Genomic DNA, 20,967 nt, shown 5'->3' on the forward strand with positions numbered 1-20,967 from the left:
TTTATTCAGCTTTTGTGTATCCAGTAAGCAAGCTCAGTAAAGTCAGACAGCTGCTTTCAAAGTAACTGTGTTTCAAATCAAGCTTAGCTTGGTAGGAAGAACTTGAAATGTGTCTCTTACCAAAAGATTTCCAAATGGAAATGCAATAACATGTTAATTAGGAAATTCTTTACATAGCAAAAGGCTCCCAATGAACAATTACTTCGTATTTCACATAAGCCTTTTATAACACAATCTTTATATGGGGAAAAGAAAATATGGAAGAAAGAACAACAGCATAGAAAACGTCATATAAAATGTTGTATTTGAGTATTTCCCAAGTAGTGATTAAACCTTTCCATGGAAATCTGCCTCAGACCGTTATCACAAACAGAATAAAACTAAAGAAACCTGACGAACGATACAGTCATTCTCTCCCAGCACAAAAACTGCAAGATCTGGGAAAAAATTTAGATGACACATTAGAGAGTCATCACCCGATACAAGAGATGAGCATTGTATCAAGTCAAATATAAAATTCAGGCACTTTTTAATACATTCTCAATACAGGCTTTTCTTCTAACGGGGAAGCCCAGATGCAACGTTTGATACTGACGATGCTGTTGCAGGACGACAGACTAGACTGACTGGGCTGACTAAGGGCGTGTAAAGGGGAAACTCAGTAATATAAACACATATTGAGTATAAAGCAGCTTTAAGTCCCATCACCAGCACAGAAAGCCTCCTGGCACTCCCCACGCCACCTCTGCAGCCCTGCACCTACTGCTACAGCCAGCCACCATCAACAGCCCTGTGCCCACGATGCCAAATGTAGAAACGCAATTTATGACAATCCATAAATGCCTGTCCCAAACTCAACAGGAGGTGGGGAGTGCAGGCAGCTCTTAACAGCTCCTGGACAACGGCACAGCGCATCTCATCACTAAACCAACATCTGCGTTTAGTGCAGCAATGGAGTCCGGCTTAAGGAGATGAAATAACTCTTCCCAAAATCAGCGACCAGAATAGCTAATGCTCTCCACAGTGGCACGTGCCCTTTTAAAACAATGATGAAAGAAACTCAGTGGTTGTAATTAATTTGTGCACATATTCCTCCACAGAATTCTGTGGACAAAATCCAATTACAATACACACATTTCTTTCAAAAGTTATTGCATACAGGATACAGCATATAGAACTGAGAGATGTGAAATATTTACAGCTGTAACATTAATTAAAGGCTTGACCTCGCTTTTCTGAGAACTGTTGAGTAACTGATAAGGCTGTTCAGGTTGTTTTCTGGGCTAGGCCTCCAAGTTCAGACCGTAGGAAATAACACTATTTTGATTTTTTTCCTGATTAGGTTTTCAAATGGATACCTGACACAATTCTACACAGAGACAGTTCTTTTACATAATCCTGGATATCCAGCCCTTAACAGTCGTTTGAAAGCTCTGCACTTTCCTCCATAAAGGGTTTGCTTTTAGCTCTATATTAAGTCATTTAAGTATTGCCATACACTTCCTAGCCTCACGTAAAACTGCAGTAGACAAGCTAAGATAGCATCTCCAACTAGGAGACCTATTAAAACGTATGAATCAAAACCTGATCTCTGCTAACACTCATGTTAGCAAAGCAGGCTAAACTGCAGCAGCTAAGGACTGCCCCACATTAGCCCAACTCATCACGTTAATCAACGCTAACTCAACCATTTTGTAGTACGGTTATGACTATTTTAGACTTGCAGATAGACTGCATTGAGCAGAATAGCTGTAGTTAACTGCTGCGGTGTCTGTAGTCTTAATTCTAGTCTAACCATCTCCCTAGCCACTTCAGCTGAAAGAAAGCCTCAACCCACTTGAAATGCATTAATAATGGTAACAACAATAATACTACTAAAGCAAACTTCAGAAATTATCTAGGCTACCCTCCTACTCTTGAATTTTTGAAAAATCTCAGAGCTGTTAAACTGATACGGGAGGGTTTTTTTTTATTGGCATTAGGAGAATTATCACATTAATTCTTTACCTGTCAACAGGCAAAGCATATACGTAGGGGGATTAATTCACTAAAGTAGTTACCTCCCTTTGAAAGGAGAAAACTTTCTAATAGTGCTTTTCCTCTTTGCTTGTTTCTTTGTATAAGGCACCGCAGTCTGCCTTAACAATCGTATTTGTTAAGTGTCACTTACCCTAGTTTTGCTAGAAAATCCTTTGGGAGCCTCAGCCTGTAACATTCTAAGCTCCACTCTAAGTGAATCATCAGTCACTAGCAAGCTTTAAAAACGTGATTCTTTTAAGTCAGTCAAAACCAGCAAACCAATCTGTCCCTCCCAAAAACACTTGAAACAAATTGCCAATTACAGCAATTATAATGATTTTTCACATATTAAGCCTTCCATCTCTTGATTCTTAGTTAATTAGTTCTCCAGTACTGAAGAGGTTTCTGCCATAAATAAAATGTGTAATTTTAAAGTAAACAGAGGGGTAAAAATGCAAATACTTCTCAACCTCCCCTCCCCCCGGAGAAAAACTTTGCTAGAGAACCACTAACTTCCGTGAGTGAGTTTTCTATGCTGCAAATTAACAGGCCCTCCCTAACTCCCAGGAAGGCTCTGAAGGATTAAAATTTGTAAAATGCACTGAACACAGAAAGGCCACCGTGAGGTAGTGTCACAGCATTTCTATTATCTAGCTTACATCTCTGTCTTTTTGCAGAACTACTAGAGCTTTTTTAACCCCATTTCACAAAGATTTCAACTCAACCTTTTATGAAAGGAGAACTATAAATAGCCTTGTAGATTAAAACCGTTAAAAGCTGAGAAGGCTGGAAAGGAAGGTAGATATTATCCAGCTTTCAGTACTACAAATTGGGGCTGGAAGGGCTTAATTACCAAGATATACTTAAGAACACACTAAGGGCTGCTATAAAAATTACTCCAATTACAGCAGCTCTACAGACATTACTCCACCTGGAAGAGAAGAAACCATCACTTCTCTTTCCACATACCTCTTCTGTACCCCATGCTAATAGAGGGCATCACGAACAAACAGAAGCTTTGTGCCATACAACAGTTCTGCTGCACACTGAGTCCTTTCTCTCAGGTGGCCTAACACCATTCACACCAGGTAGGCCAAGGATTTTGCTTCTTTTGTTTTCATTTTGAAATCTCAACGTGGAGATACGCTGCATGTATAACATAAGGCAACAAAATAATTTCAGCCAATGTGTTAGCTTAGAAGTCTCTAAGGCAGAAACCCAAAATTTGAATTTGAAGGTGGAATTCATGATTTTGCATGAATTACACACACACTGTCCTGAAATGGGGAATTCATAGTTTTGCTTATAATTTCATCTGTGATGATATATTCTTATTTATGATGTAATTAAAAAAGCATTAACAACAAATGTGTAATTAACAATGAATGTTCAGGAAAATAATTTCCATTAACAGTCAATGAGTCCTTATGGTTTCAGTACTCCTGTGCTAAGCTTTTTGCAATGGTGCTCAACTGGATATTTGAAGTTCCTTCATATATTGTACCTGAAATCAGAAGAAAATAGGTCAGAATAAAACCACAGTGAGTACATGAGAGACCAAGATATTGTTTTAACAGTTCAGTTAAAATGCTCACAAATTATGAAGCGAAGCTTTACTAAGCAAGTTCTAGAAACAGGATTACAATAACATAGATAATATTATAATACAAAAATGTTCAGATTTAACAATCTGCAACAGTTAAGACTTCTGCTGGTACAATATAATGATGTTTTCCTGAAAAGCAATTCCTAAATAACCAACAAACCCTAAGTATTTACAAATGCTATCAGCAATAGAAGTCAAAGAAAGGATAATATTGTTAGAGATGTCAGACTGTAAGGTCCAAGGATTATGCTAGGAAACAACCAAGTCTTGAGAATAAAACTCAACATAGATTCAGATCTTAATGCCAAAGAGGGGATTTTCAGGTTTTTTGAGCTGGAATCTTGTTAATAGAATGGGACACAATGTCTGTATCTGTATTTTAAATGGTATTTAAGTAAACATTTTAGTTAGCCTTACATACAGATGTTTATACCTAAAGTTTAACCTTTTTACATCTGAGCCTTTGAATCAGTGTTGGTAAGTCTCAGGGAAAAAATATCTTAAATAAAAATAGCCACTCATTCATCCTCAAACTTTAATACCACTAATGCTATAAGAAATACTTGTTTAGAAACTGTCACTCACCTATCTTGCAGTCACGATAATACTTTTCTATTGGATAATTTTTTGTGAATCCAACACCACCCATCCATTCAATGCATTTACTAGTTGTCAGTGTTGCAACCTATGAAAATAGTTTCAGAGTTACAATTTCAGGACTCCACTTCCTGCAGATGGTAGTAAATTTTATTCTTTGTAGCTATTTAAAGAAAACCAAAACAGCAATAAAAGCAGTAAACTAGGACAAGTGGGAAGAAGATGACTGGTAATCTTGTATTCATCTTATGCAAGCCATTTTAGAATAAAAAGGACATTTTTCTAAATCAGAGAACATCAAGAATCCACTAAATACTGCAATAGTTCATATGCTGCCCTTTGAAAAAGACTAGCAGCGGTATACAAGACAGCAGTTACAAAGGGGCAGAAGCAATCCAGTTTTGAAACTTTTTAAGAGTCACAGTTGTGACCAGCAGAGTTGAAAGAGTCACAAATGAAGTCTCACCATGCCATTTCTGCAGCCACAAAAACAGAATTCTGAGAAAATGAAATCTCTTGAGATGAGTGAAAATATTAATTCGCTTTCTCCTTGGATGTTGTTGCTTGTTTTTCAAAATTTTATTTAAGGACATGAGCAGTTTATTCTTTGGTAGCCTACTTTACGTCCCATACATAGACTGAGAAGCAAGATAAAAGTACATCCACATATTTCACATCAAAATATGAATTAAAAGTAATATGTTCAGTAACACAAGAACTTTCTACACAGCAGTGAAATAAATCCACTGAATAAAGGAACTGCAAGTTACCTCAGCAGCGTAGTACTTGGCCATGCTCGCCTCCTTTATGAATGGCCTTCCTGTTTCAGCAAGACGGGCTGCGTTGTAGGTCAGCAACCTTGCTGCCTCCAGCTGCGTGGCCACCTGAGCTATCTGATGTTGCATCCCCTGTAACGAGTACACCACAAGTCACCCAGAACCAGTATCTCGTACAGTATCTGTACTGTACAACGTACAGTTGTACGTGTAAAGTACAACTGGCATTTCTAGCAAGAACCATGCTCTTCACCAAGCAACATACCTACACTCTAAAGTAAAAATACAAAAATCCAGATGGACTAGTAATTCCACATTTCTCTGCGTCTATTGACACTGAAGCTGGGAAAACTTCTGGGCCCCCAAAGTCCTTTTAGGAACTGCACTCTCATCTTCTCCTTCCCTCTTCTTGGATTCAGGAGTACAGGTGAGCTTCTTGCCTGACTGGCTGGACAGAAGGGTTACTTATTGGCACCCACGAATATCAAGGAAAATTTCAGCCAAATCTTAACATTATCCTCAGCACTGCAGGGACAAGGCTAGGTCAAAGCTGTATTTTTATTTTGCAGCTGTCTACTGAGAACATTCATACGTTAACAAGTCTAGGTCCCTGACGAGCTCAACAGAGAAAGACTTGAAAACAAGTACCTCCTAAAGTGGACAACTAGCAAGGTGACAACTATTTCTTCCCAGGTCCCATAGCTATGAGACAAGAGTTAGGAGCAGTATGGAAGTACGGACATGAGTGATGAACGGATTCAAGGGGAAGGAAAAAGGTGATGGAGCTTATACCTAAATGGTAGATATTACAGAAGAGTGGGTTTATTTAAGGAGACCCAAACATTATGATGACTGAAAAATGAACATTTAGTAGTCTAACTTGCTCCTAAACCACAATGAAATCATTCATCCTACTTGAACATTAACTCTTCTTCCTAAAATTTGCAAAAAATGATGCAGGTTGAAATAAAATGATTTGGCAATTACAAATTCCATTTTCCATTCAAAAGATGCAGTTCCAATCACTTCCTAGATATCTGTGGGTGCATCCTAAAATTTGTATAAATTACGAGTAGTACTAATGTTCCTTCTCTTCAGCCAAGATGTAGGTTTCTTTTAACAAGAAAATTACTATAGTAATTACAATTATGTATCTTCCTTATTAAACTATACATCATTTTTGCAACAAAGAGTCTTTTTTGGTTTAAGATACAGATATTATCCTGAAAACGAAATGTCTTTGTATAGCACAGGAAATCCAATAACTCAATCAGTTTTCCTCATCTTCTTATAATTTCTAGTGTCTCCAGAAAAAGGCCTTCCCCTATGCCTCATGAAAGGGTATAAAAACTGGAATACATTCAACACAGTGATATCAAAATCAGAAAAGAAAGGAGTTCCATGTGCATTATTTTCAAAGGCTGTCAATATGCTATCAAGCAAAAGGAGTTATGTCAGTAATGTTTTGAAGTTTTCAATTATTTATATGGTACTTGCAAAGGCATATAGCACTGAACTCATGTATTTGATGTGGCAGATGAATGCTCATCCGAAATGCTTCTGAAAAATTCTCAGATATTGAGGAGGAGAGACATGGCACAAGGTGCAGTACAAATTATGCAAATCAGATTATTCGTTTTACTGACTTCATCTACAGTCATAAGTGCTACTTTCATGGAGGAAATTTCCTATGTGTACATTAACAAGTACCTGGAAATCGAATACGCTTTTCCCGAACTGGACTCTCTCCTTTGTATAGGGAACTGTATGGTCAAAACATCCCTGTGCCAGTCCTAACATCTGTAAGAAATAAGAAATATGTAACTAAAAATTAGTTAATTGAATGCACTTAATGGAGACCGTAACAGTTGATCTTCTGATTAGGTAGTTCACCCTTTGTAAAAAGCTTGTTATCAGGAGGAAAGTTAAGTTTTCTTACCTAGGGATTGCTAAAACTTACACAAAGCTAAAATATAATAAAGGTTCTATATAGAATCTCAAAAGCCAGAATTTTACAGTTACTAGATGTACCGAGGTGAGTTATGACAAAACAAAACAGAAGATGTTGAGGAATAAGCCTATTCCATTCATGAAAGAAACTTTATTAGTACAGGCAAATATTTGTGAAAACACCATCACTAATTTTTGAACAAAACTTAAGGGCCAACAGTGGTTGCATGAATATTAAGTGTTTCTTGGAAAATTCTTAATTGCATGAGAAAATTACTGTAAGCTACAGATCTACATTACACTGTTAAAGGAAAAATAATTTGAATGATTATTCAAAGCTATTTCCATAATCAAAATAATTTTTCATTTTATAGAAGACACTGGACTGTCAGAATTTGCAATTTATTTCAGAAGTTAGAAAACTAGCGTAGTGGGAGGAGAGAGAACATTTCTTCCAGAATTTTCTAGAAAAAGCAACTCTGCAGAACAAGTTTAGAAGACCCACTGCTTTTTCACACACTCTCTTCACTCAGCAGTGAAGAGAGCAAAACATAATTTTTATCTTGGAGGATAACATACGGGAAAACTACACATGAACATTTATAAAGAAGTAACTCACATCTATCCTAGTGTCTGATTTGTTAGCCTAAAGAAACATTATGAAATCTGGAAAGTAAGTTAATTTTACATTTTTTTAACTACTAAATTTTGAGGAGTGTATTGCATTCCAAACAAGACAGCAAAGAAAGGACCTTGCCTTTCATATACCTTGGCATATATAGCTATTAGGAAATAAGATCAGTTGGTTTCATTATATAACTACCATCCATCTGAATGCATTGTTTCTACCTAATTTCTTTCCTACAAAAAACAAAGATAGGAAATTAAGATTAGGGAAAGCATCAGATAAGTAAAAGAAAAAAACAAGGGGGGGGAAATGAATGGCGTGAAGAACTATCAAGAAGCAAGGCAGCAGTATATGGTAAAATTGGAATCTTGTAAAGTCAGGAAGGGATTCCACAATGTGGCGGTCAGCGGCCACATCAAGTGGCTTAGTCAAACTACTTGTAACGATGTACAAGAGTGTATAGGTATTTTTTGATTGACCTGCATATTAAGCTGAAAGCCAAGGGCCCCAGGAAGACAAAAACATGATTCTGACTGGGTTCAGATATCTACTCCATCATTTAAGGTTTTAGAAAAAAAACACACAATACATAAATAACATTAGAAAATAATGCAGTCTGCTGCTAATCAGCTGTATTACCAGATTTGTTGCCTTCTTATATAAACTCATATAGATGAACCACGTATATCAACTACAGCACCCAGAACAATATACGCAGCTACCTTGCACTAAAACTATCTGGGACTGTTCTCACAGCCACAATTCCATTTTATGAAATGTTCGTTATCTTTTAGAACTAAATTCAGTATTACAGGACTTTAGAACTGCTGTTCTTGTCCATTCGAGTACATTTCTCTTAATCTGGAGATGCCAACAAAGTAGTAACTAAGATATAACAACTACCTGATATTAACTTCAGGTTATAAGTGTAACTTGGAGTAATTAAGAGTAAAATCCAGACCATATATTTTACTGCCAGTGCCTCTACTTTATCCATATCTCTGGGAACAATGGGGCCCACAGGCCCAGTTTTTTAAATGCCGTATCAGACAAAGTTCAGCCACAGGTAATCTTGAGTAATGATACAAAAGCCAATCCATTTATCAGCATAGTGTTTTTCATGAGGACAATTACTTCTGGTCTGCCTGCAAACTAGGGCAAAAGGTAAGGCAGACTGGTAGTACAGACATATTACATCATATACAGCACAACTACACCCACAACAAAGTAGAATCAAAGAAAAGATTACTTTCAGAAGTAAATTAAAAATATAAAAACTTGCCATAAGTAATTTTATTTTAGGGCTGACCCTGATTTCCACTGAAATCAACAGCAATCTGAGATCCAAATTGAGTTTACAACAAAATACAACATTTTGAAATAACTCCAAGGCCAGTAAATGTTTTCCCCCAAGATGCCATAAGGTTCAATTTTCAAACGCAACAACAAACTAGGACACTTCTGCTATAAAAATATCACATTTATTTTAAAAGTAAGTTGACTTTTAAAAATAAGTTTTTGGGAAAGCATCAGTTAATGTAAGGTCGCATTTGGCAATCCCATACAATCACAATTGGAAACATTAGTATTATACATTTCAGTGTGTTATATTTTCCAAAGCTAGTTTTCTTTGTAAAATAAATTTGCATAATGGAAGATAAAATTGTTGATATATTTCATCAGCAATAAGTTAACCACCAAAGACAAACTAATTGCTATTTAATATTTTCTAAATCTACTGCTTATGTCACCAAAGGAGAATTCTACCATTTACAGTTGGTTTAGTATTTTGCTGTAACTTAGCTACAGGAATAGTGACATCTAGTGGCAATTCAGTTTTTAATAAAGTATTTTCTAAAGTTTATTCTTCCTAACTTTAAATATTCTGTAAATTTCAATTCAAATTCAAAGTGACGTACTGGTTATATTCAGTATTAAACAAAATCACCCACCTGTGCAGCAATACCTATCCTGCCAGTATTTAGCATTCCAATTGCATACTTATAGCCTTGTCCAACCTGTCCCAGGATATTGGTCTCAGGAACCTAAAGAATGAAACAACTCAATTATTCCTGTTCTTTTCTGGTTTGCAACTGCTAGTAGGGTTCACAGGTGAAACAGTGTACGTGTTTTATTTAATGTTCCTCATAAACTTTATGACATAATGTTATGCCTCATAAAGGTATAAAATATAAGCCAGACATTTGATTCCTAGAATATCTGATCAGAACATTTCCTGATACATGTCATTACAAACTGATGACTGAGAAAAAACCGTATCAAAATTTAAGAAATCCAACCCTCCTCAAGACATCCGTGAAAGAACAGGGAGGAAAAAGTTAAAATAGGTCAAAAAATCAATACTGTACACAAATTATGCTTCAATAGCCAAACAACTTACAATACCTTAACATTTTCAAATGTCACTGGGCAGGTAGAAGATGCTCTGATTCCAAGCTTGTCCTCCTTCTTCCCTACATGTAGGCCCTCTGTGTTGCGATCTACTATGAAGCATGTAATTCCCCTGTATCCCTAGGATGAATTACAAAATATTCAAGGACTGTTTTTTATACTAACGACACCAAATGCTGGTCTAAATATCTCATTCCAATATTGAAATTTTACACTTGTTTAATACTGTATTACGAAATAAAACACTGGCACCACCACCTGTTCCCGATATCCCTGCTAATTTTGGTTTAACAGAGGCCAGAGATACCTTTCTATTAAAATATTCCGTGTGGAAAACATAATCAGAAAAACCTTAAAAGTTCTCTTGGTAAGACAAGAGGGCTGGTATTACGTACATGAAACAGGACTGTGGTGCCTCTCTATACTGGAAATCACTGGGAAAGCAGGTTATTGCTGTGAAGTTACTGCTTGCTGTTGGAACATATGTCAACAGCCAAACAACAGACTGCAAGAAGATATTGGGTATCTTCAGACTATAGTGGTCAAATGAATAATGGCTCTAAACCCATCTGTCAGATGATTCTATAGGATGCAAGACTTCACTTAAGCCTAATTTTTTCTGCTACTCTTCTCATATAAGCCTGCATATATACTCTTCCTTTTAAAGGTGTCCAAAGTAAGAGCCCTGGCTGATGAGACTGGCGTCTCTGGGAACTATGTGTGAATATTGGAAGAGCTGCACAATTGTAAGCATTGTAACAGACCTAATTTAACACCCAGAATTGGTGCACACATTCTCCTTGTGATTCCAGGTTGCAGAATGTTGGTATGTATTTCCTCACTTTAGAGGTAGTGGAAATATAACCAATAAAGTAGTCTGAAATCATTATGACGCTATCAAAAAGTTATCAAAAAGCCCAGAGTTGATTTGGTATTCAGATAACAATCTGGACAGGACACTAATGCATGTGACGACACATAGATTGTACAGCTAATCTAAATATTGGCTTCTCTTACATACAGGCTTACGATCTTCACGTTTGATACCTTAAACTAGATTCTTGAAGAACAGAATAGTGATTCCCGATAGCTGTCACTTTTTCCTTTGTGTAATTCCTATTCCCAGTTCTCTCTCCATCACTCATTCTTGCTTCCTCAGCGTTTCCCCCAGCCAGAACCACAGCAGTGTCTCTTAAGCAACATACTACAAGGTCCATGAGACAGAAATGTGAGCATGTTCCTGGCCATGTTTCCATCTCTTTCTGTCCCTAACATCCACAGCACCTCCTCTCACTTAAGAGAGTGACACTGAGAGGTAGAAAGAGTCTTGTGGCTCTTCTGGAAGAGTTGCCTCTTATGAAAGAGCAGGCTGCTGTGTCAACCTCACCTTAATGACAGCCCACCTCAATAAATGGGAGCCACTGGTGCAAAGGGTCCATTTCAGTACACAGTTCTACACTGGTCTGTTTTCTTATTTATACTGATGCCAACTGTTATTTAATCTTTGAGCAACACTGACTTTTAATCTTCTCGAATATTTAAAAGCAAACTTCTAACTTTAAGCAGACAATAAATTAAATATTTTTAAAATGTTACATTAAACCAGAAACAACTCCAGATTATATGGCGATGTACAGCAGTTAACAAATATAGAAACCAGCTTACTGAATATATTTTCAATGTATATAGTACTCTCAAAACCACCCACCAGCTTGTGAAGAAATTAATAAAAATTAAGAAAGTGACATGATGTTCAACTGCTCAATACAATTGCAGAAACCTCCCTTTTCTTATTTAGTCAAAACATGAAAATTCAATTTTTAAAATAAGTACCTTCAAGTTAATTTTTTAAGAAGGAGATACTGGAAGATGTTTAAAAAATAAGTACATTTTTTTAAACAATGTAGTTTTGTATTTGATTATTACTCTACCATACTGGTACAGTACATTTTAAAGTCTGCAGCTGACTTTTATCAATCTACATCCAAATTGGTGACAAAACTTGAAAAAAGGATATTCAGCTATGTATTTTTTTACCTGAACACACTTTCCTACAGTATACTTGTTAGGTTTTTCAGCGCATGTAGCCCAGGCTCTATTTTGCATTTTAACACCAACTTGTCCATTAAGCCAGAAGGGTTGGAAAGGCTTAGACTTGCGTGTTCTTGCGCTACTGAGAATAATATCAATGCATGCTGTGCTCTTCACCTAAGCAATTATCATTCTGACATTTTTATTTTCCCTGGTGGAAGAAATTTATTCAATCGCTCAGCAAGTTCTCAATTTTTCTTGGGAAATATTTTTGAAGGTTTGCTGTCAGCTAGGAAAAGGTGCAAAGAATATTAACCTTTAACATCAGATTATTAATACAAAATCCACAATTTCATGTACCATCAGCTGTCACTGAAATGCAACTAACTTTAGCAACTTACTAAGGATGGATCTGTATTTGCCATCACAAAGAAAACTCCTGCGTGTTCTGCTAAGCTAATCCACATCTTTGAGCCGTTGATAATATAGTAGTCTCCTTTCTTTTCAGCGCGAGTCTTCAAAGAAAAAGCATCACTGCCAGACCCAGCCTCCGAAAGACAGAAACTGCCTATCTGTCAATTGAAGGGAAAAATTAATTTTTACTGAACACATAGGCACAACATATAACAAATTCTGTAATGAAAATAGCTATAAACAAGCACTCAGTTTAACCTATTGCATCCAAGTAGCTAAGTTTCAGATAAGGAGATTAAGAATAGAACTATGTAATTACATGTCTCTCAAAGTCAACTGCTTTAAAGTTCTGTTCCACAGTAAATTAAATTTTAATGAAGCTAATAAACGCCTTTCCACTTTTACCTCTCAGCTACTGATGACAGGACGCATCTATATCACCACAGATCTCAGCTCTAACCAGTGTTTCAAAGTTCACATGTAAAGATACTTTCCAGTGCTGTAGTCACAAAAAAACACACCCCAGTAACGTTACTTTGGTAGTAAAAACTACATTATAGTTTAGTAAAGTAAGACTTTCACTCACTGTATCTTTAGCCACTCTGGGCAAGTAAGTTCTCTTTTGTTCTTCTGTTCCGTATGTGGTAAACAACTTATTTGTTAGTGTATTTTGGAGTTCACATAGAAGAGCTACAGCTGGATCAACTTTGGCCAATTCTTCCACCACCAATATGACTGAAAAAAATGAAGCTCCAGTTCCTCCATATTCTTCCCCAAGCTCAATACTCATCAGCTGAAATGTAAAAGATGGAAATATATAGACCTGTTAGTTCCTGTCAACAACTTGTTAGTCCAAGCTGACACTTAAGAGATTAAAATAAAAACCACAGAATATAAGTATTTCCAGATCCTTTCCCAGACCTGTTTTCTTTCAATACCCTGAAAAAAATGACAATTCTTCACAGAATCGTAGAATCATTTAGGTTGGAGATCATAAGGTTTAAAATCATTGAGTCCAACCACCAACCCAGCACTGCCCAGCCCACCGCTAACCCGTGTCCCTAACTGCCACACCTACACCCCTTTTAGACACCTGCAGGGCTGGTGACCCCACCAGCTCCCTGGGCAGCCTGTGCCAGGGCTTGCCCACCCTTTTGGTGAAGAAGAACTTTCCCTGCCACCCAACCTAACCCTCCCCTGGCGCAACTCGAGGCCGTTCCCTCTTGTCCTGTGGCTGGTTCCCTGGGAGCAGAGACCGACCCCCCCTGCCCACAGCCCCTGCCAGGGAGCTGAGAGCCATCAGGGCCCCCCGAGCCCCCTTTTCTGCAGGCTGAGCCCCCCCAGCTCCCCCAGCCGCTGCCCACCAGCCCTGTGCCCCAGCCCCCTGCCCAGCCCCCTGCCCGGCTCTGGACACGCTGCGGCCCCCCAGGGTCTGTCTGGGAGTGAGGGGCCCAGAGCTGAGCCCGGCTTCGAGGGGCGGCCTGGCCAGTGCCCAGCGCAGGGGGACGGGCGCTGCCCTGGCCCTGCTGGCCACGCTGCTTCGGCTACCAGCCAGGGTGCTGCTGGCCTTCTCGGCCCCCTGGGCACACGGGGGGCTCATGCCCAGCCGCTGCTGCCCAGCCCCCCAGCCCCTTTCCCGCCGGGCAGCTCCCAGCCCCTGCCCCAGCCCGCGGCTGCCGGGGGCGGCTGTGCCCCACGGGCAGGGCCCGGCACGGACCCGGGGTGACCCTCACACCGGTGGCCTCGGCCCCTCGGCCCGGCCTGCCCAGGTCCCTCTGCAGCCCCCTGCCCCCCGGCAGGTCAGCGCTCCCCCCGGCTGCGTGTGGGCCGGAACCTGACTGAGGGGGCACTCAATCCCCTCACCCGGGTCATCGATCAGGAGATTAAACAGAGCCGGCCCCAGCGCCGAGCCCTGGGGAGCACCACGTGTGACGGCCGCCGGCGGGGGGTGACTCCTGTCACCACCACGCTCTGGGCCTGGCCACCCACCAGGCTTGTACCCAGTGAGGGGGACACCTGCCCCCACCAGGAGCAGCCAGCTCCTCCAGGAGATGCGGTGGGGAATGGTCAATGGCTTGGCTCACGCCTCGGCAGACAACATGCACATTAACGCAAGAAATAACTAACATTCATTATACGCGCCAATCATCACCCTAATGTAATTAAATTTTCCAGAACAACTGCAATCTCAACAGAAGTCTATTATTTGCTGTTGACATTATATAAAATGACATTCTAAACACAGACAAGCTTTAGGTTTGATAGCAGGAAAGGCTAAAATCGAATCCAGGAACGAACACCACAATAGCTGTTACACAAGTCCTCGTGAGACTGCCCACCAAGGACACAGGACTCCCGATACCTTTTTCCAGCAACACTTATCTGAGTCATGGTGGTTCTAACATTCTATGCAATTATGCTTATCCAGTTAAAAAAATCCAAATAGTGAGGTGAGGGGGAGTCAAGGAACTCAAAGGTAAGATGAAGAATGTGGTATGTAAGAAGGAGAGATGGAATCAGTATTACAGTAAAAGATGGAGAGTGATAATGCAGTGGAAAAGAAGAGAAAGTTACCTTGCTGTTGATAAATCAGAAGTTTTTAATGATTCACTAGTTCACATGAATTATATCTCTCAATCTTTTAAGCTAAAAATCTGAAAAGTGCACAGCTAGAGACTAACAAAATTGTATCACTTTCTGAATAAAAAAATAAGTAAAAGTGTGCAGACCCCTTGTTCAAACAATCCTCGTATTACAGAGTCTTCCATTTTTGAATTCTCATCCATTTTTTGCACCAGAGGTGCAACTTGCTCCTGAGCAAATTTTGCCACTGTAAAGAGGACAAGAAAGAAAGCATGTAAGTATTGTAACACTTTCTTTGAAGATCAATATAACAGTAATGTGGTACTTTTGACAGGTTATGTATGTATTCCCTGACTCTCCCAGACAAGTTAATAAAAAGAAAGTTGCCCAATTGAAACAAGATGACCTACCTGCCACAAGACTCAATTATAATTACATTCTGAACTTAGCTATAACTCTCTACATCAAAGCAAATACTTCCTATAAATTCAGAAACTTTGAAAGCATCTCAGCAACACTTATGTAACATTGGTTGACCAAAAAAATTATGCAAATTATTTTAAATACATCCCTTATTTGGTTAGCTGTATTGTATTTCTGTAAATTAAACCTGCATTTTGGTAAGATGGTCTCAGGTTTTAATGCATGTTATTTTGAGTGAACAAAATCCTGAGACTGCTTTGTTTAATCAGGGCCTTTTGTAAGCTCTCTCCCAGATGTGCAGGTCCTCACTCTTTCACCTTTGCTCTGAGGATCCCTTCTGAAACACTGTCTTCTTTGCGCAGGCCTGGCTGCATTGCAGACACTCACACCACATCTGTCACCATTCTGGGTATACTTGAAATCTCTCACAACCAGCTGGAGCAGTTAACTGGAGCTGAACTAAACACTTCAGAAAGGGCACGAGTCAATGCCAGGCAACTTCTGTGACAGCAACAGTTTTAAACAGTTAACATTTATTTATGCAGAGTACACTCCACTGTGGTACGTGGAACTGTGCTATGGTAACATGAAAAAAGAACATTACATTTTTCTCTTGTGAATTAAAGCAGTTTTAAAATTAAGCACAATCCCACAAAATAATCTCAACATTTAACTAGAATTAAATAAAGAAACTTCTAAGCCAAACTTTCCCTTCTAGTTAAGTATTTCTGAATTTTAACTACACAGAAAATAGGTACCCATATTTTTCAGCATTGTTTCCTCTTCGGTGAATGTCTGAAGCGGAGCACAGACAACTCCATCACTGGCTAGATTTGGCATCAGTTCCGATTTGGAGGATCTAAAGACATGTGGATAAGCCCTCCAAGGAGCCAAGTACGCTGGCATATTTCTTTTCAGCTGCTGATAATAAATACAGAACATGCAAACAGTTAATAGAATTTGTATTTGTATACAGACAGCAGTACAAAATTTTACGTAGTGTTTTTATTCAGTAAATGATCAGGAAATGTAACTTACATTCAATTTCTAGTTTGAAAGGTTTTGAGAAGATTTACATCCCCCACCCCTCCCGCAGTGTCCTAAAACATAATATCCTTTAATTACACTTTTAACCCCACGCAATTTTCTTTCTAAGTTTGCTAACACAATGCTGCTCTACAAAGTATTCAAACATTAATTTTAGTCAATTTTGGCATTTACACCAAATAAATCCTGCTGATAGTGTTTATTTTTATAGATGATTTTGCAAGTCCATTGCAATGCTCATGTAGTAAGCATCTATTTTGACAGAATACCTTAATTAACAAATACAAGAGTAAATGTGAAATAGACATACAGATGTTTTTCATAGAAGACCTGTCAACTTTATCTTAAGGTTTCTACCTGGCTTTCTAGAGACCAGCAACTCTTGTTTCTAAAGCTATCTGACAGCACTTTATCTGGATTATTGGTAATGTTGTGAAAGGGCAGAACTTCTAACAGCACTGTGGATTTTTGTGTTCAAACTCCACTACTTAATGATTTTCAGAAGGAGCAGACATTTGATAGACGAAGCCCTGGTATTTGCATGCCTCTGTATAGTTAATTTCTACACAGTTAAGTTTAAATCCTATAGTTAGTATGTTAATAATACCATGTAACTAATACCTAATGTGTTTTATTTGGCTGACTTATTTAAAAAGTACAGGAAGGAACTAAAATTAACCCCTTCCCATTTATCCATGGTATACAACAATTTCAAATGAGATCAAGAAGCACTGGTTATCCAACCAAGAGAGCAGAGGTATTAGAGTGTTTTACTATAGGGGGAATGGTGTTAAGCTCATGTGGCAAAAGTCACAAAAATGAACAGGACAGTGGCTTTTGGCAGCAAGCTACATATAGTTGATTGTCAGAATGGTAGACATAGATAATGTGACAGGTAATTAGTTTTGTACCTTGGAGACCTATGAACTACTTTGTGTTCAAAGACTTAATGAAGTAGGTAACAGCAGGCTTCAGAAAGGAACGTTTGGTTTGAAAGTTAATACACTTTCCAATGACACACTAATTTCTTAGGATTTAAAAAAAAGTTAGCATAATAAATATGATCTGGCTTAAAAAGCAACAGGCTAACACAGTAGCTCAACTGCTGCAAAATGTATTCCTGAAAAGCAGTATTCAAAAAAGAAGCAAGTTCAACTGACTGATCTCCAAAGAGACAAGACAGAAAATGGCTTTGCTCTCATGGCTCCCTAAACCCAGCTTACTCTGTGGCTAACACCTACAGATCAGATCTTTGCTGCAGATTTCTGTCACTTCTGCTATGTTAGTCTAAATTGTGGAGATATTAATGTCTCACCAAGACAACTGCTGACAGAAACCTCCAGCAGACACACAGCTGTGCCATAAAAATAACGTATACATGAGCATATGCCTGCCAACATCCATTTTTGCCAACATGCATTCTTAACCCCAAAGCGAGGAGACCGACTGACTGTGCCGTAACCAGACTGCTATTTGGCTCACAGAACGCAGGACAATTTTGCAATGCACACTGTGACAGCAGCATTCCTCAAAAAATGGCAGAAACTTCAGGGTCAGGAAGTAAAAATTCCTTTGATCCTTCTAATAATTCACTCTCTTTCATGTTGGCTTTCAACACTTGTCATCTGCCTGGCTGAAGAACTGATGTAAAACAGATCTACGGACTCTTTTTTTGTCTTAGAGACAAGATGCATAAGTCTATTATGGGAAGGAAAACTCCAACTTTAGCACAACCAGTCATGCATGACAACAAAAAACACAGTAAGAAGTGGTAATACAGAAAATATTGCTGTGAACATTCAATGTTCATTCACATTCGACACCCCTGGTCACATAAACCAAACACTGACTAGTGGGGCTGATTCATGAATACAAAGATTGGATGATCAGCAATAGCTGCAACACTTTCAAATGAAGACGAAGTTACTGGCATGACCATAGGCTTCACAGAAAAACAGAGCGAGCTACTCTATTAGAGATAAAAACCAAGACAACCATGTTCTGGAAGCTGTCAAGTCAGGAAAAGATTATTTGCAGAACATCCAACTATGGTAGGGTCACTCAACACCCAGGTGCGCAAACATCCACCTGTGTAAGTCTATATCCTTAGCAAGGTCCGATAAGGAAAAACCTAAGTATGCACACACACATATATTTAACATGGTATGCTTCCTGAGTAGTTATAGGATTAGAAATCACACATATTTCCTGCTTCTTCCACTACTTTATTTCCAAGTACAAAGAAAAAAGCATTCTTCTGTTATGGTAGCTTAACCGAAGATGAATCACTGAGAATATTTTACTGGTACTGACCAAGAGCCATCGGGAAAAAATGCACAGTGCCTTCTTAGGAATACAAATCTTTTTGAAAATCTGCAGGTAGGTACAGTCAGTAGGCAATAAGCCAGTACTGCTGAAACAACTAGTATTACTCTGGGATTACCTCTACTTTTGTTTGATGGCACCTGATGCTTGGGTGTAGAATTATCAACCCCACAGGTGAACATATCACGAAACTCATGCAGAGCACTCTGCTCCACGCAAAGCAAGAAGTACAGATCTTGTAGACCACAAAAAATACACTGATTTTTCTCAGATGCTTTCATGAAAACGGGAAGCCAGACAAACTTGATTAAAAGCAGCCCAGCAAGGTCAAACACAAGTGCATGGGGCTGTATCGGCAGAGGTGACCTGCCAAATGCCTGGCTAGCAAGTAGAAGCTTTGAAACACAATAAACAGCTTAGTGTTTGTTACAGGTTACGGCCACTACAGCAGGCCTGTTCTTGGCAACATGCCAAAGGTTCTGAGAAAGTTACCACTCACGGGAACCATCCCTTAGTAGAAACCACCCCAAGCCTTCCCCTCTCCCCACAGCTTTCACGTGGAGGCTCTTCCACTGAAATCAACTCACTTGAGAGCAGCAGGGAAAGGCATCCTACCACAGCAAGAGAAACAAAGGCAGCCCTCAGTGTACATACAGAACAAAAGCAGTATTTATCACAAGGTTACCTTGAAAAGTCTTACAACCAGTAGGATGGTCCCAAGGGATGAGAGCTGTACTGGCAACACCCACGGACACAGCAGCAACCCACAGGTATGCCAGACTAATAGCATGGTGTAGAAATTATGTTTTATTTCAACACCTACATTTTTAAAAAATCAACTCACTACATTATTGTTTACATTTTTATTCTTAGAAGTCATACATATTACTAACTTACAGATAGCTTTTTAAAGTATGTGTATTACTCAAATCTTTTGATACTGCTTCCCTTCCCTTATTTTCTGTAGGTAAGGTAAAGATGTCCACTGCTACAAGATTCATACTACTTACCCTACTGAACACAAGTATTTGAAAATTGGTTTCTGGGTTGCTGATAAGCAGAAAAATCAATGTTATCTCAATTCTTACCTCTACCTCAGCTCTTTAAAGATCAGTTATTTCAGCTTCCTTGTTTGTTTTATACAATCTGAAACAAGACTTTAAATGCTGGTAGACCTGGCAGCAGCATTAAGATAAAGCCCAAAGCAATATATTTTCCAAAGCTCACTCTGCCTTCCTTGATGACTTCCACTCCTGTATCTGTTCTAGCTGGTTTCCAGCCAGCTCCTGTTTCTAAGCTGAGAAGCTTCATCACAGGAAGCTTGCTTGCTCTCATTTATGGGGTTGATTTTCTTTATTTGCTGTCACCACACACACACAAGCTGCCATGAGAAGGTCCCAGACAGTTTGTTTTCTCAGTCTACACAGTAGAAGCTCATGCATGGCACGAACCCTGGTATCCTGCTTCTTTCCTTCGCCTTTTGATTATCCCTGTGGTGCCACAAGCTTGCTTAGGTAAGTAAAGCAGACGTGAAAGCACCACAGCTGCTGGAGCCGTGCTGTCTCCTCACAGGCGTGTCAGCTGCTCCAACTACAAGCCGCTTCACAAGACTAGCAAGAGCTTCTCTTCGCAAGGCGTTACCTGACAGCACCCCTCCATGCAAAGAACCGGCAAGGCAAAGGAGCCGAGCGCCTGCAAACCCACCCTCAGGCCCCTGCAGAGCTGCACCTGAACCGGCCGCCTGCGCCCCGCCAGCTCCGAGCCCCCGCGCTCAGCTCCCGCCGGGAGCCGCCCCCGGCCGGCCGCGGCAGCCCTTCCCCACCGGTGGCACCGGAGAGCCGCGTACCGGGCCGGCGGGGCCCCCTCAGCAGCCTGCGGCGAGGGGCAGGGAGAGGCCAGGCGCGGGCCCGCCACGCACGGCACATCCCCCGCTCACCCCTCCCTCAGGCACCCGCGGAAGCGTCAGAGGAGGCCGGCACCCCGGTTAGGAGAGGAGGGCCCACCCCTCTCCCGCGCTCAGGCGCCCCGCTTCACCTTCGCGCAGCTCCTCAACCAGCCGCCCGCCGCCGCCATGTTAGCGCCCGCCGCGGGCCGGCCCCGCCCTGATGCGCGCGCCGCGCCGCTGAGCGGCGGGCCACGCCCCCGGCGTGGTCTCG

The 20,967-nt window shown here is 39.9% G+C and overlaps 1 protein-coding gene across 3 annotated transcripts; it reads right to left on the bottom strand.

The window, feature by feature from the left end:
- Window positions 1-287: 287 nt before the first annotated feature.
- On the bottom strand, window positions 288-20,941 carry ACADSB (acyl-CoA dehydrogenase short/branched chain). 3 transcript variants are annotated; one of them, XM_055808267.1, is made up of 11 exons: window positions 20,846-20,941; window positions 16,198-16,357; window positions 15,163-15,263; window positions 13,020-13,226; window positions 12,421-12,591; window positions 9,983-10,108; window positions 9,529-9,621; window positions 6,709-6,798; window positions 4,993-5,130; window positions 4,211-4,310; window positions 288-3,523 (listed from the first exon to the last, which is right to left on the bottom strand). In XM_055808267.1, exons 1-11 carry the CDS (start codon window positions 20,882-20,884, stop codon window positions 3,453-3,455), a joined length of 1,296 nt encoding a protein of 431 aa, XP_055664242.1. In that variant the 5' UTR covers window positions 20,885-20,941; the 3' UTR covers window positions 288-3,452. The 3 variants fall into 3 exon arrangements, with proteins under 3 accessions (XP_055664242.1, XP_055664235.1, XP_055664249.1); XM_055808260.1 differs by having other exon boundaries at window positions 16,198-16,360; window positions 20,846-20,937; XM_055808274.1 differs by lacking the exons at window positions 15,163-15,263; window positions 16,198-16,357 and having other exon boundaries at window positions 20,846-20,895.
- Between the last annotated feature and the right edge of the window lie 26 nt (window positions 20,942-20,967).

This window comes from Falco peregrinus, chromosome 1, assembly GCF_023634155.1.
Source record: "Falco peregrinus isolate bFalPer1 chromosome 1, bFalPer1.pri, whole genome shotgun sequence".
NCBI classification, from domain to species: domain Eukaryota; kingdom Metazoa; phylum Chordata; class Aves; order Falconiformes; family Falconidae; genus Falco; species Falco peregrinus.

Coding starts and splice junctions, on each gene's coding strand:
- ACADSB (XM_055808260.1), bottom strand. CDS start 20,884: ATGGCGGCGGCGGGCGGCTGGTTGAGGAGCTGCGCGAAG. Junction 16,361..20,845: donor GGTTGAGGAGCTGCGCGAAG/GTGAAGCGGGGC, acceptor ATTTATTATCAG/CAGCTGAAAAGAAATATGCC. Junction 12,592..13,019: donor CCAGAGTGGCTAAAGATACA/GTGAGTGAAAGT, acceptor TTCAATTGACAG/ATAGGCAGTTTCTGTCTTTC.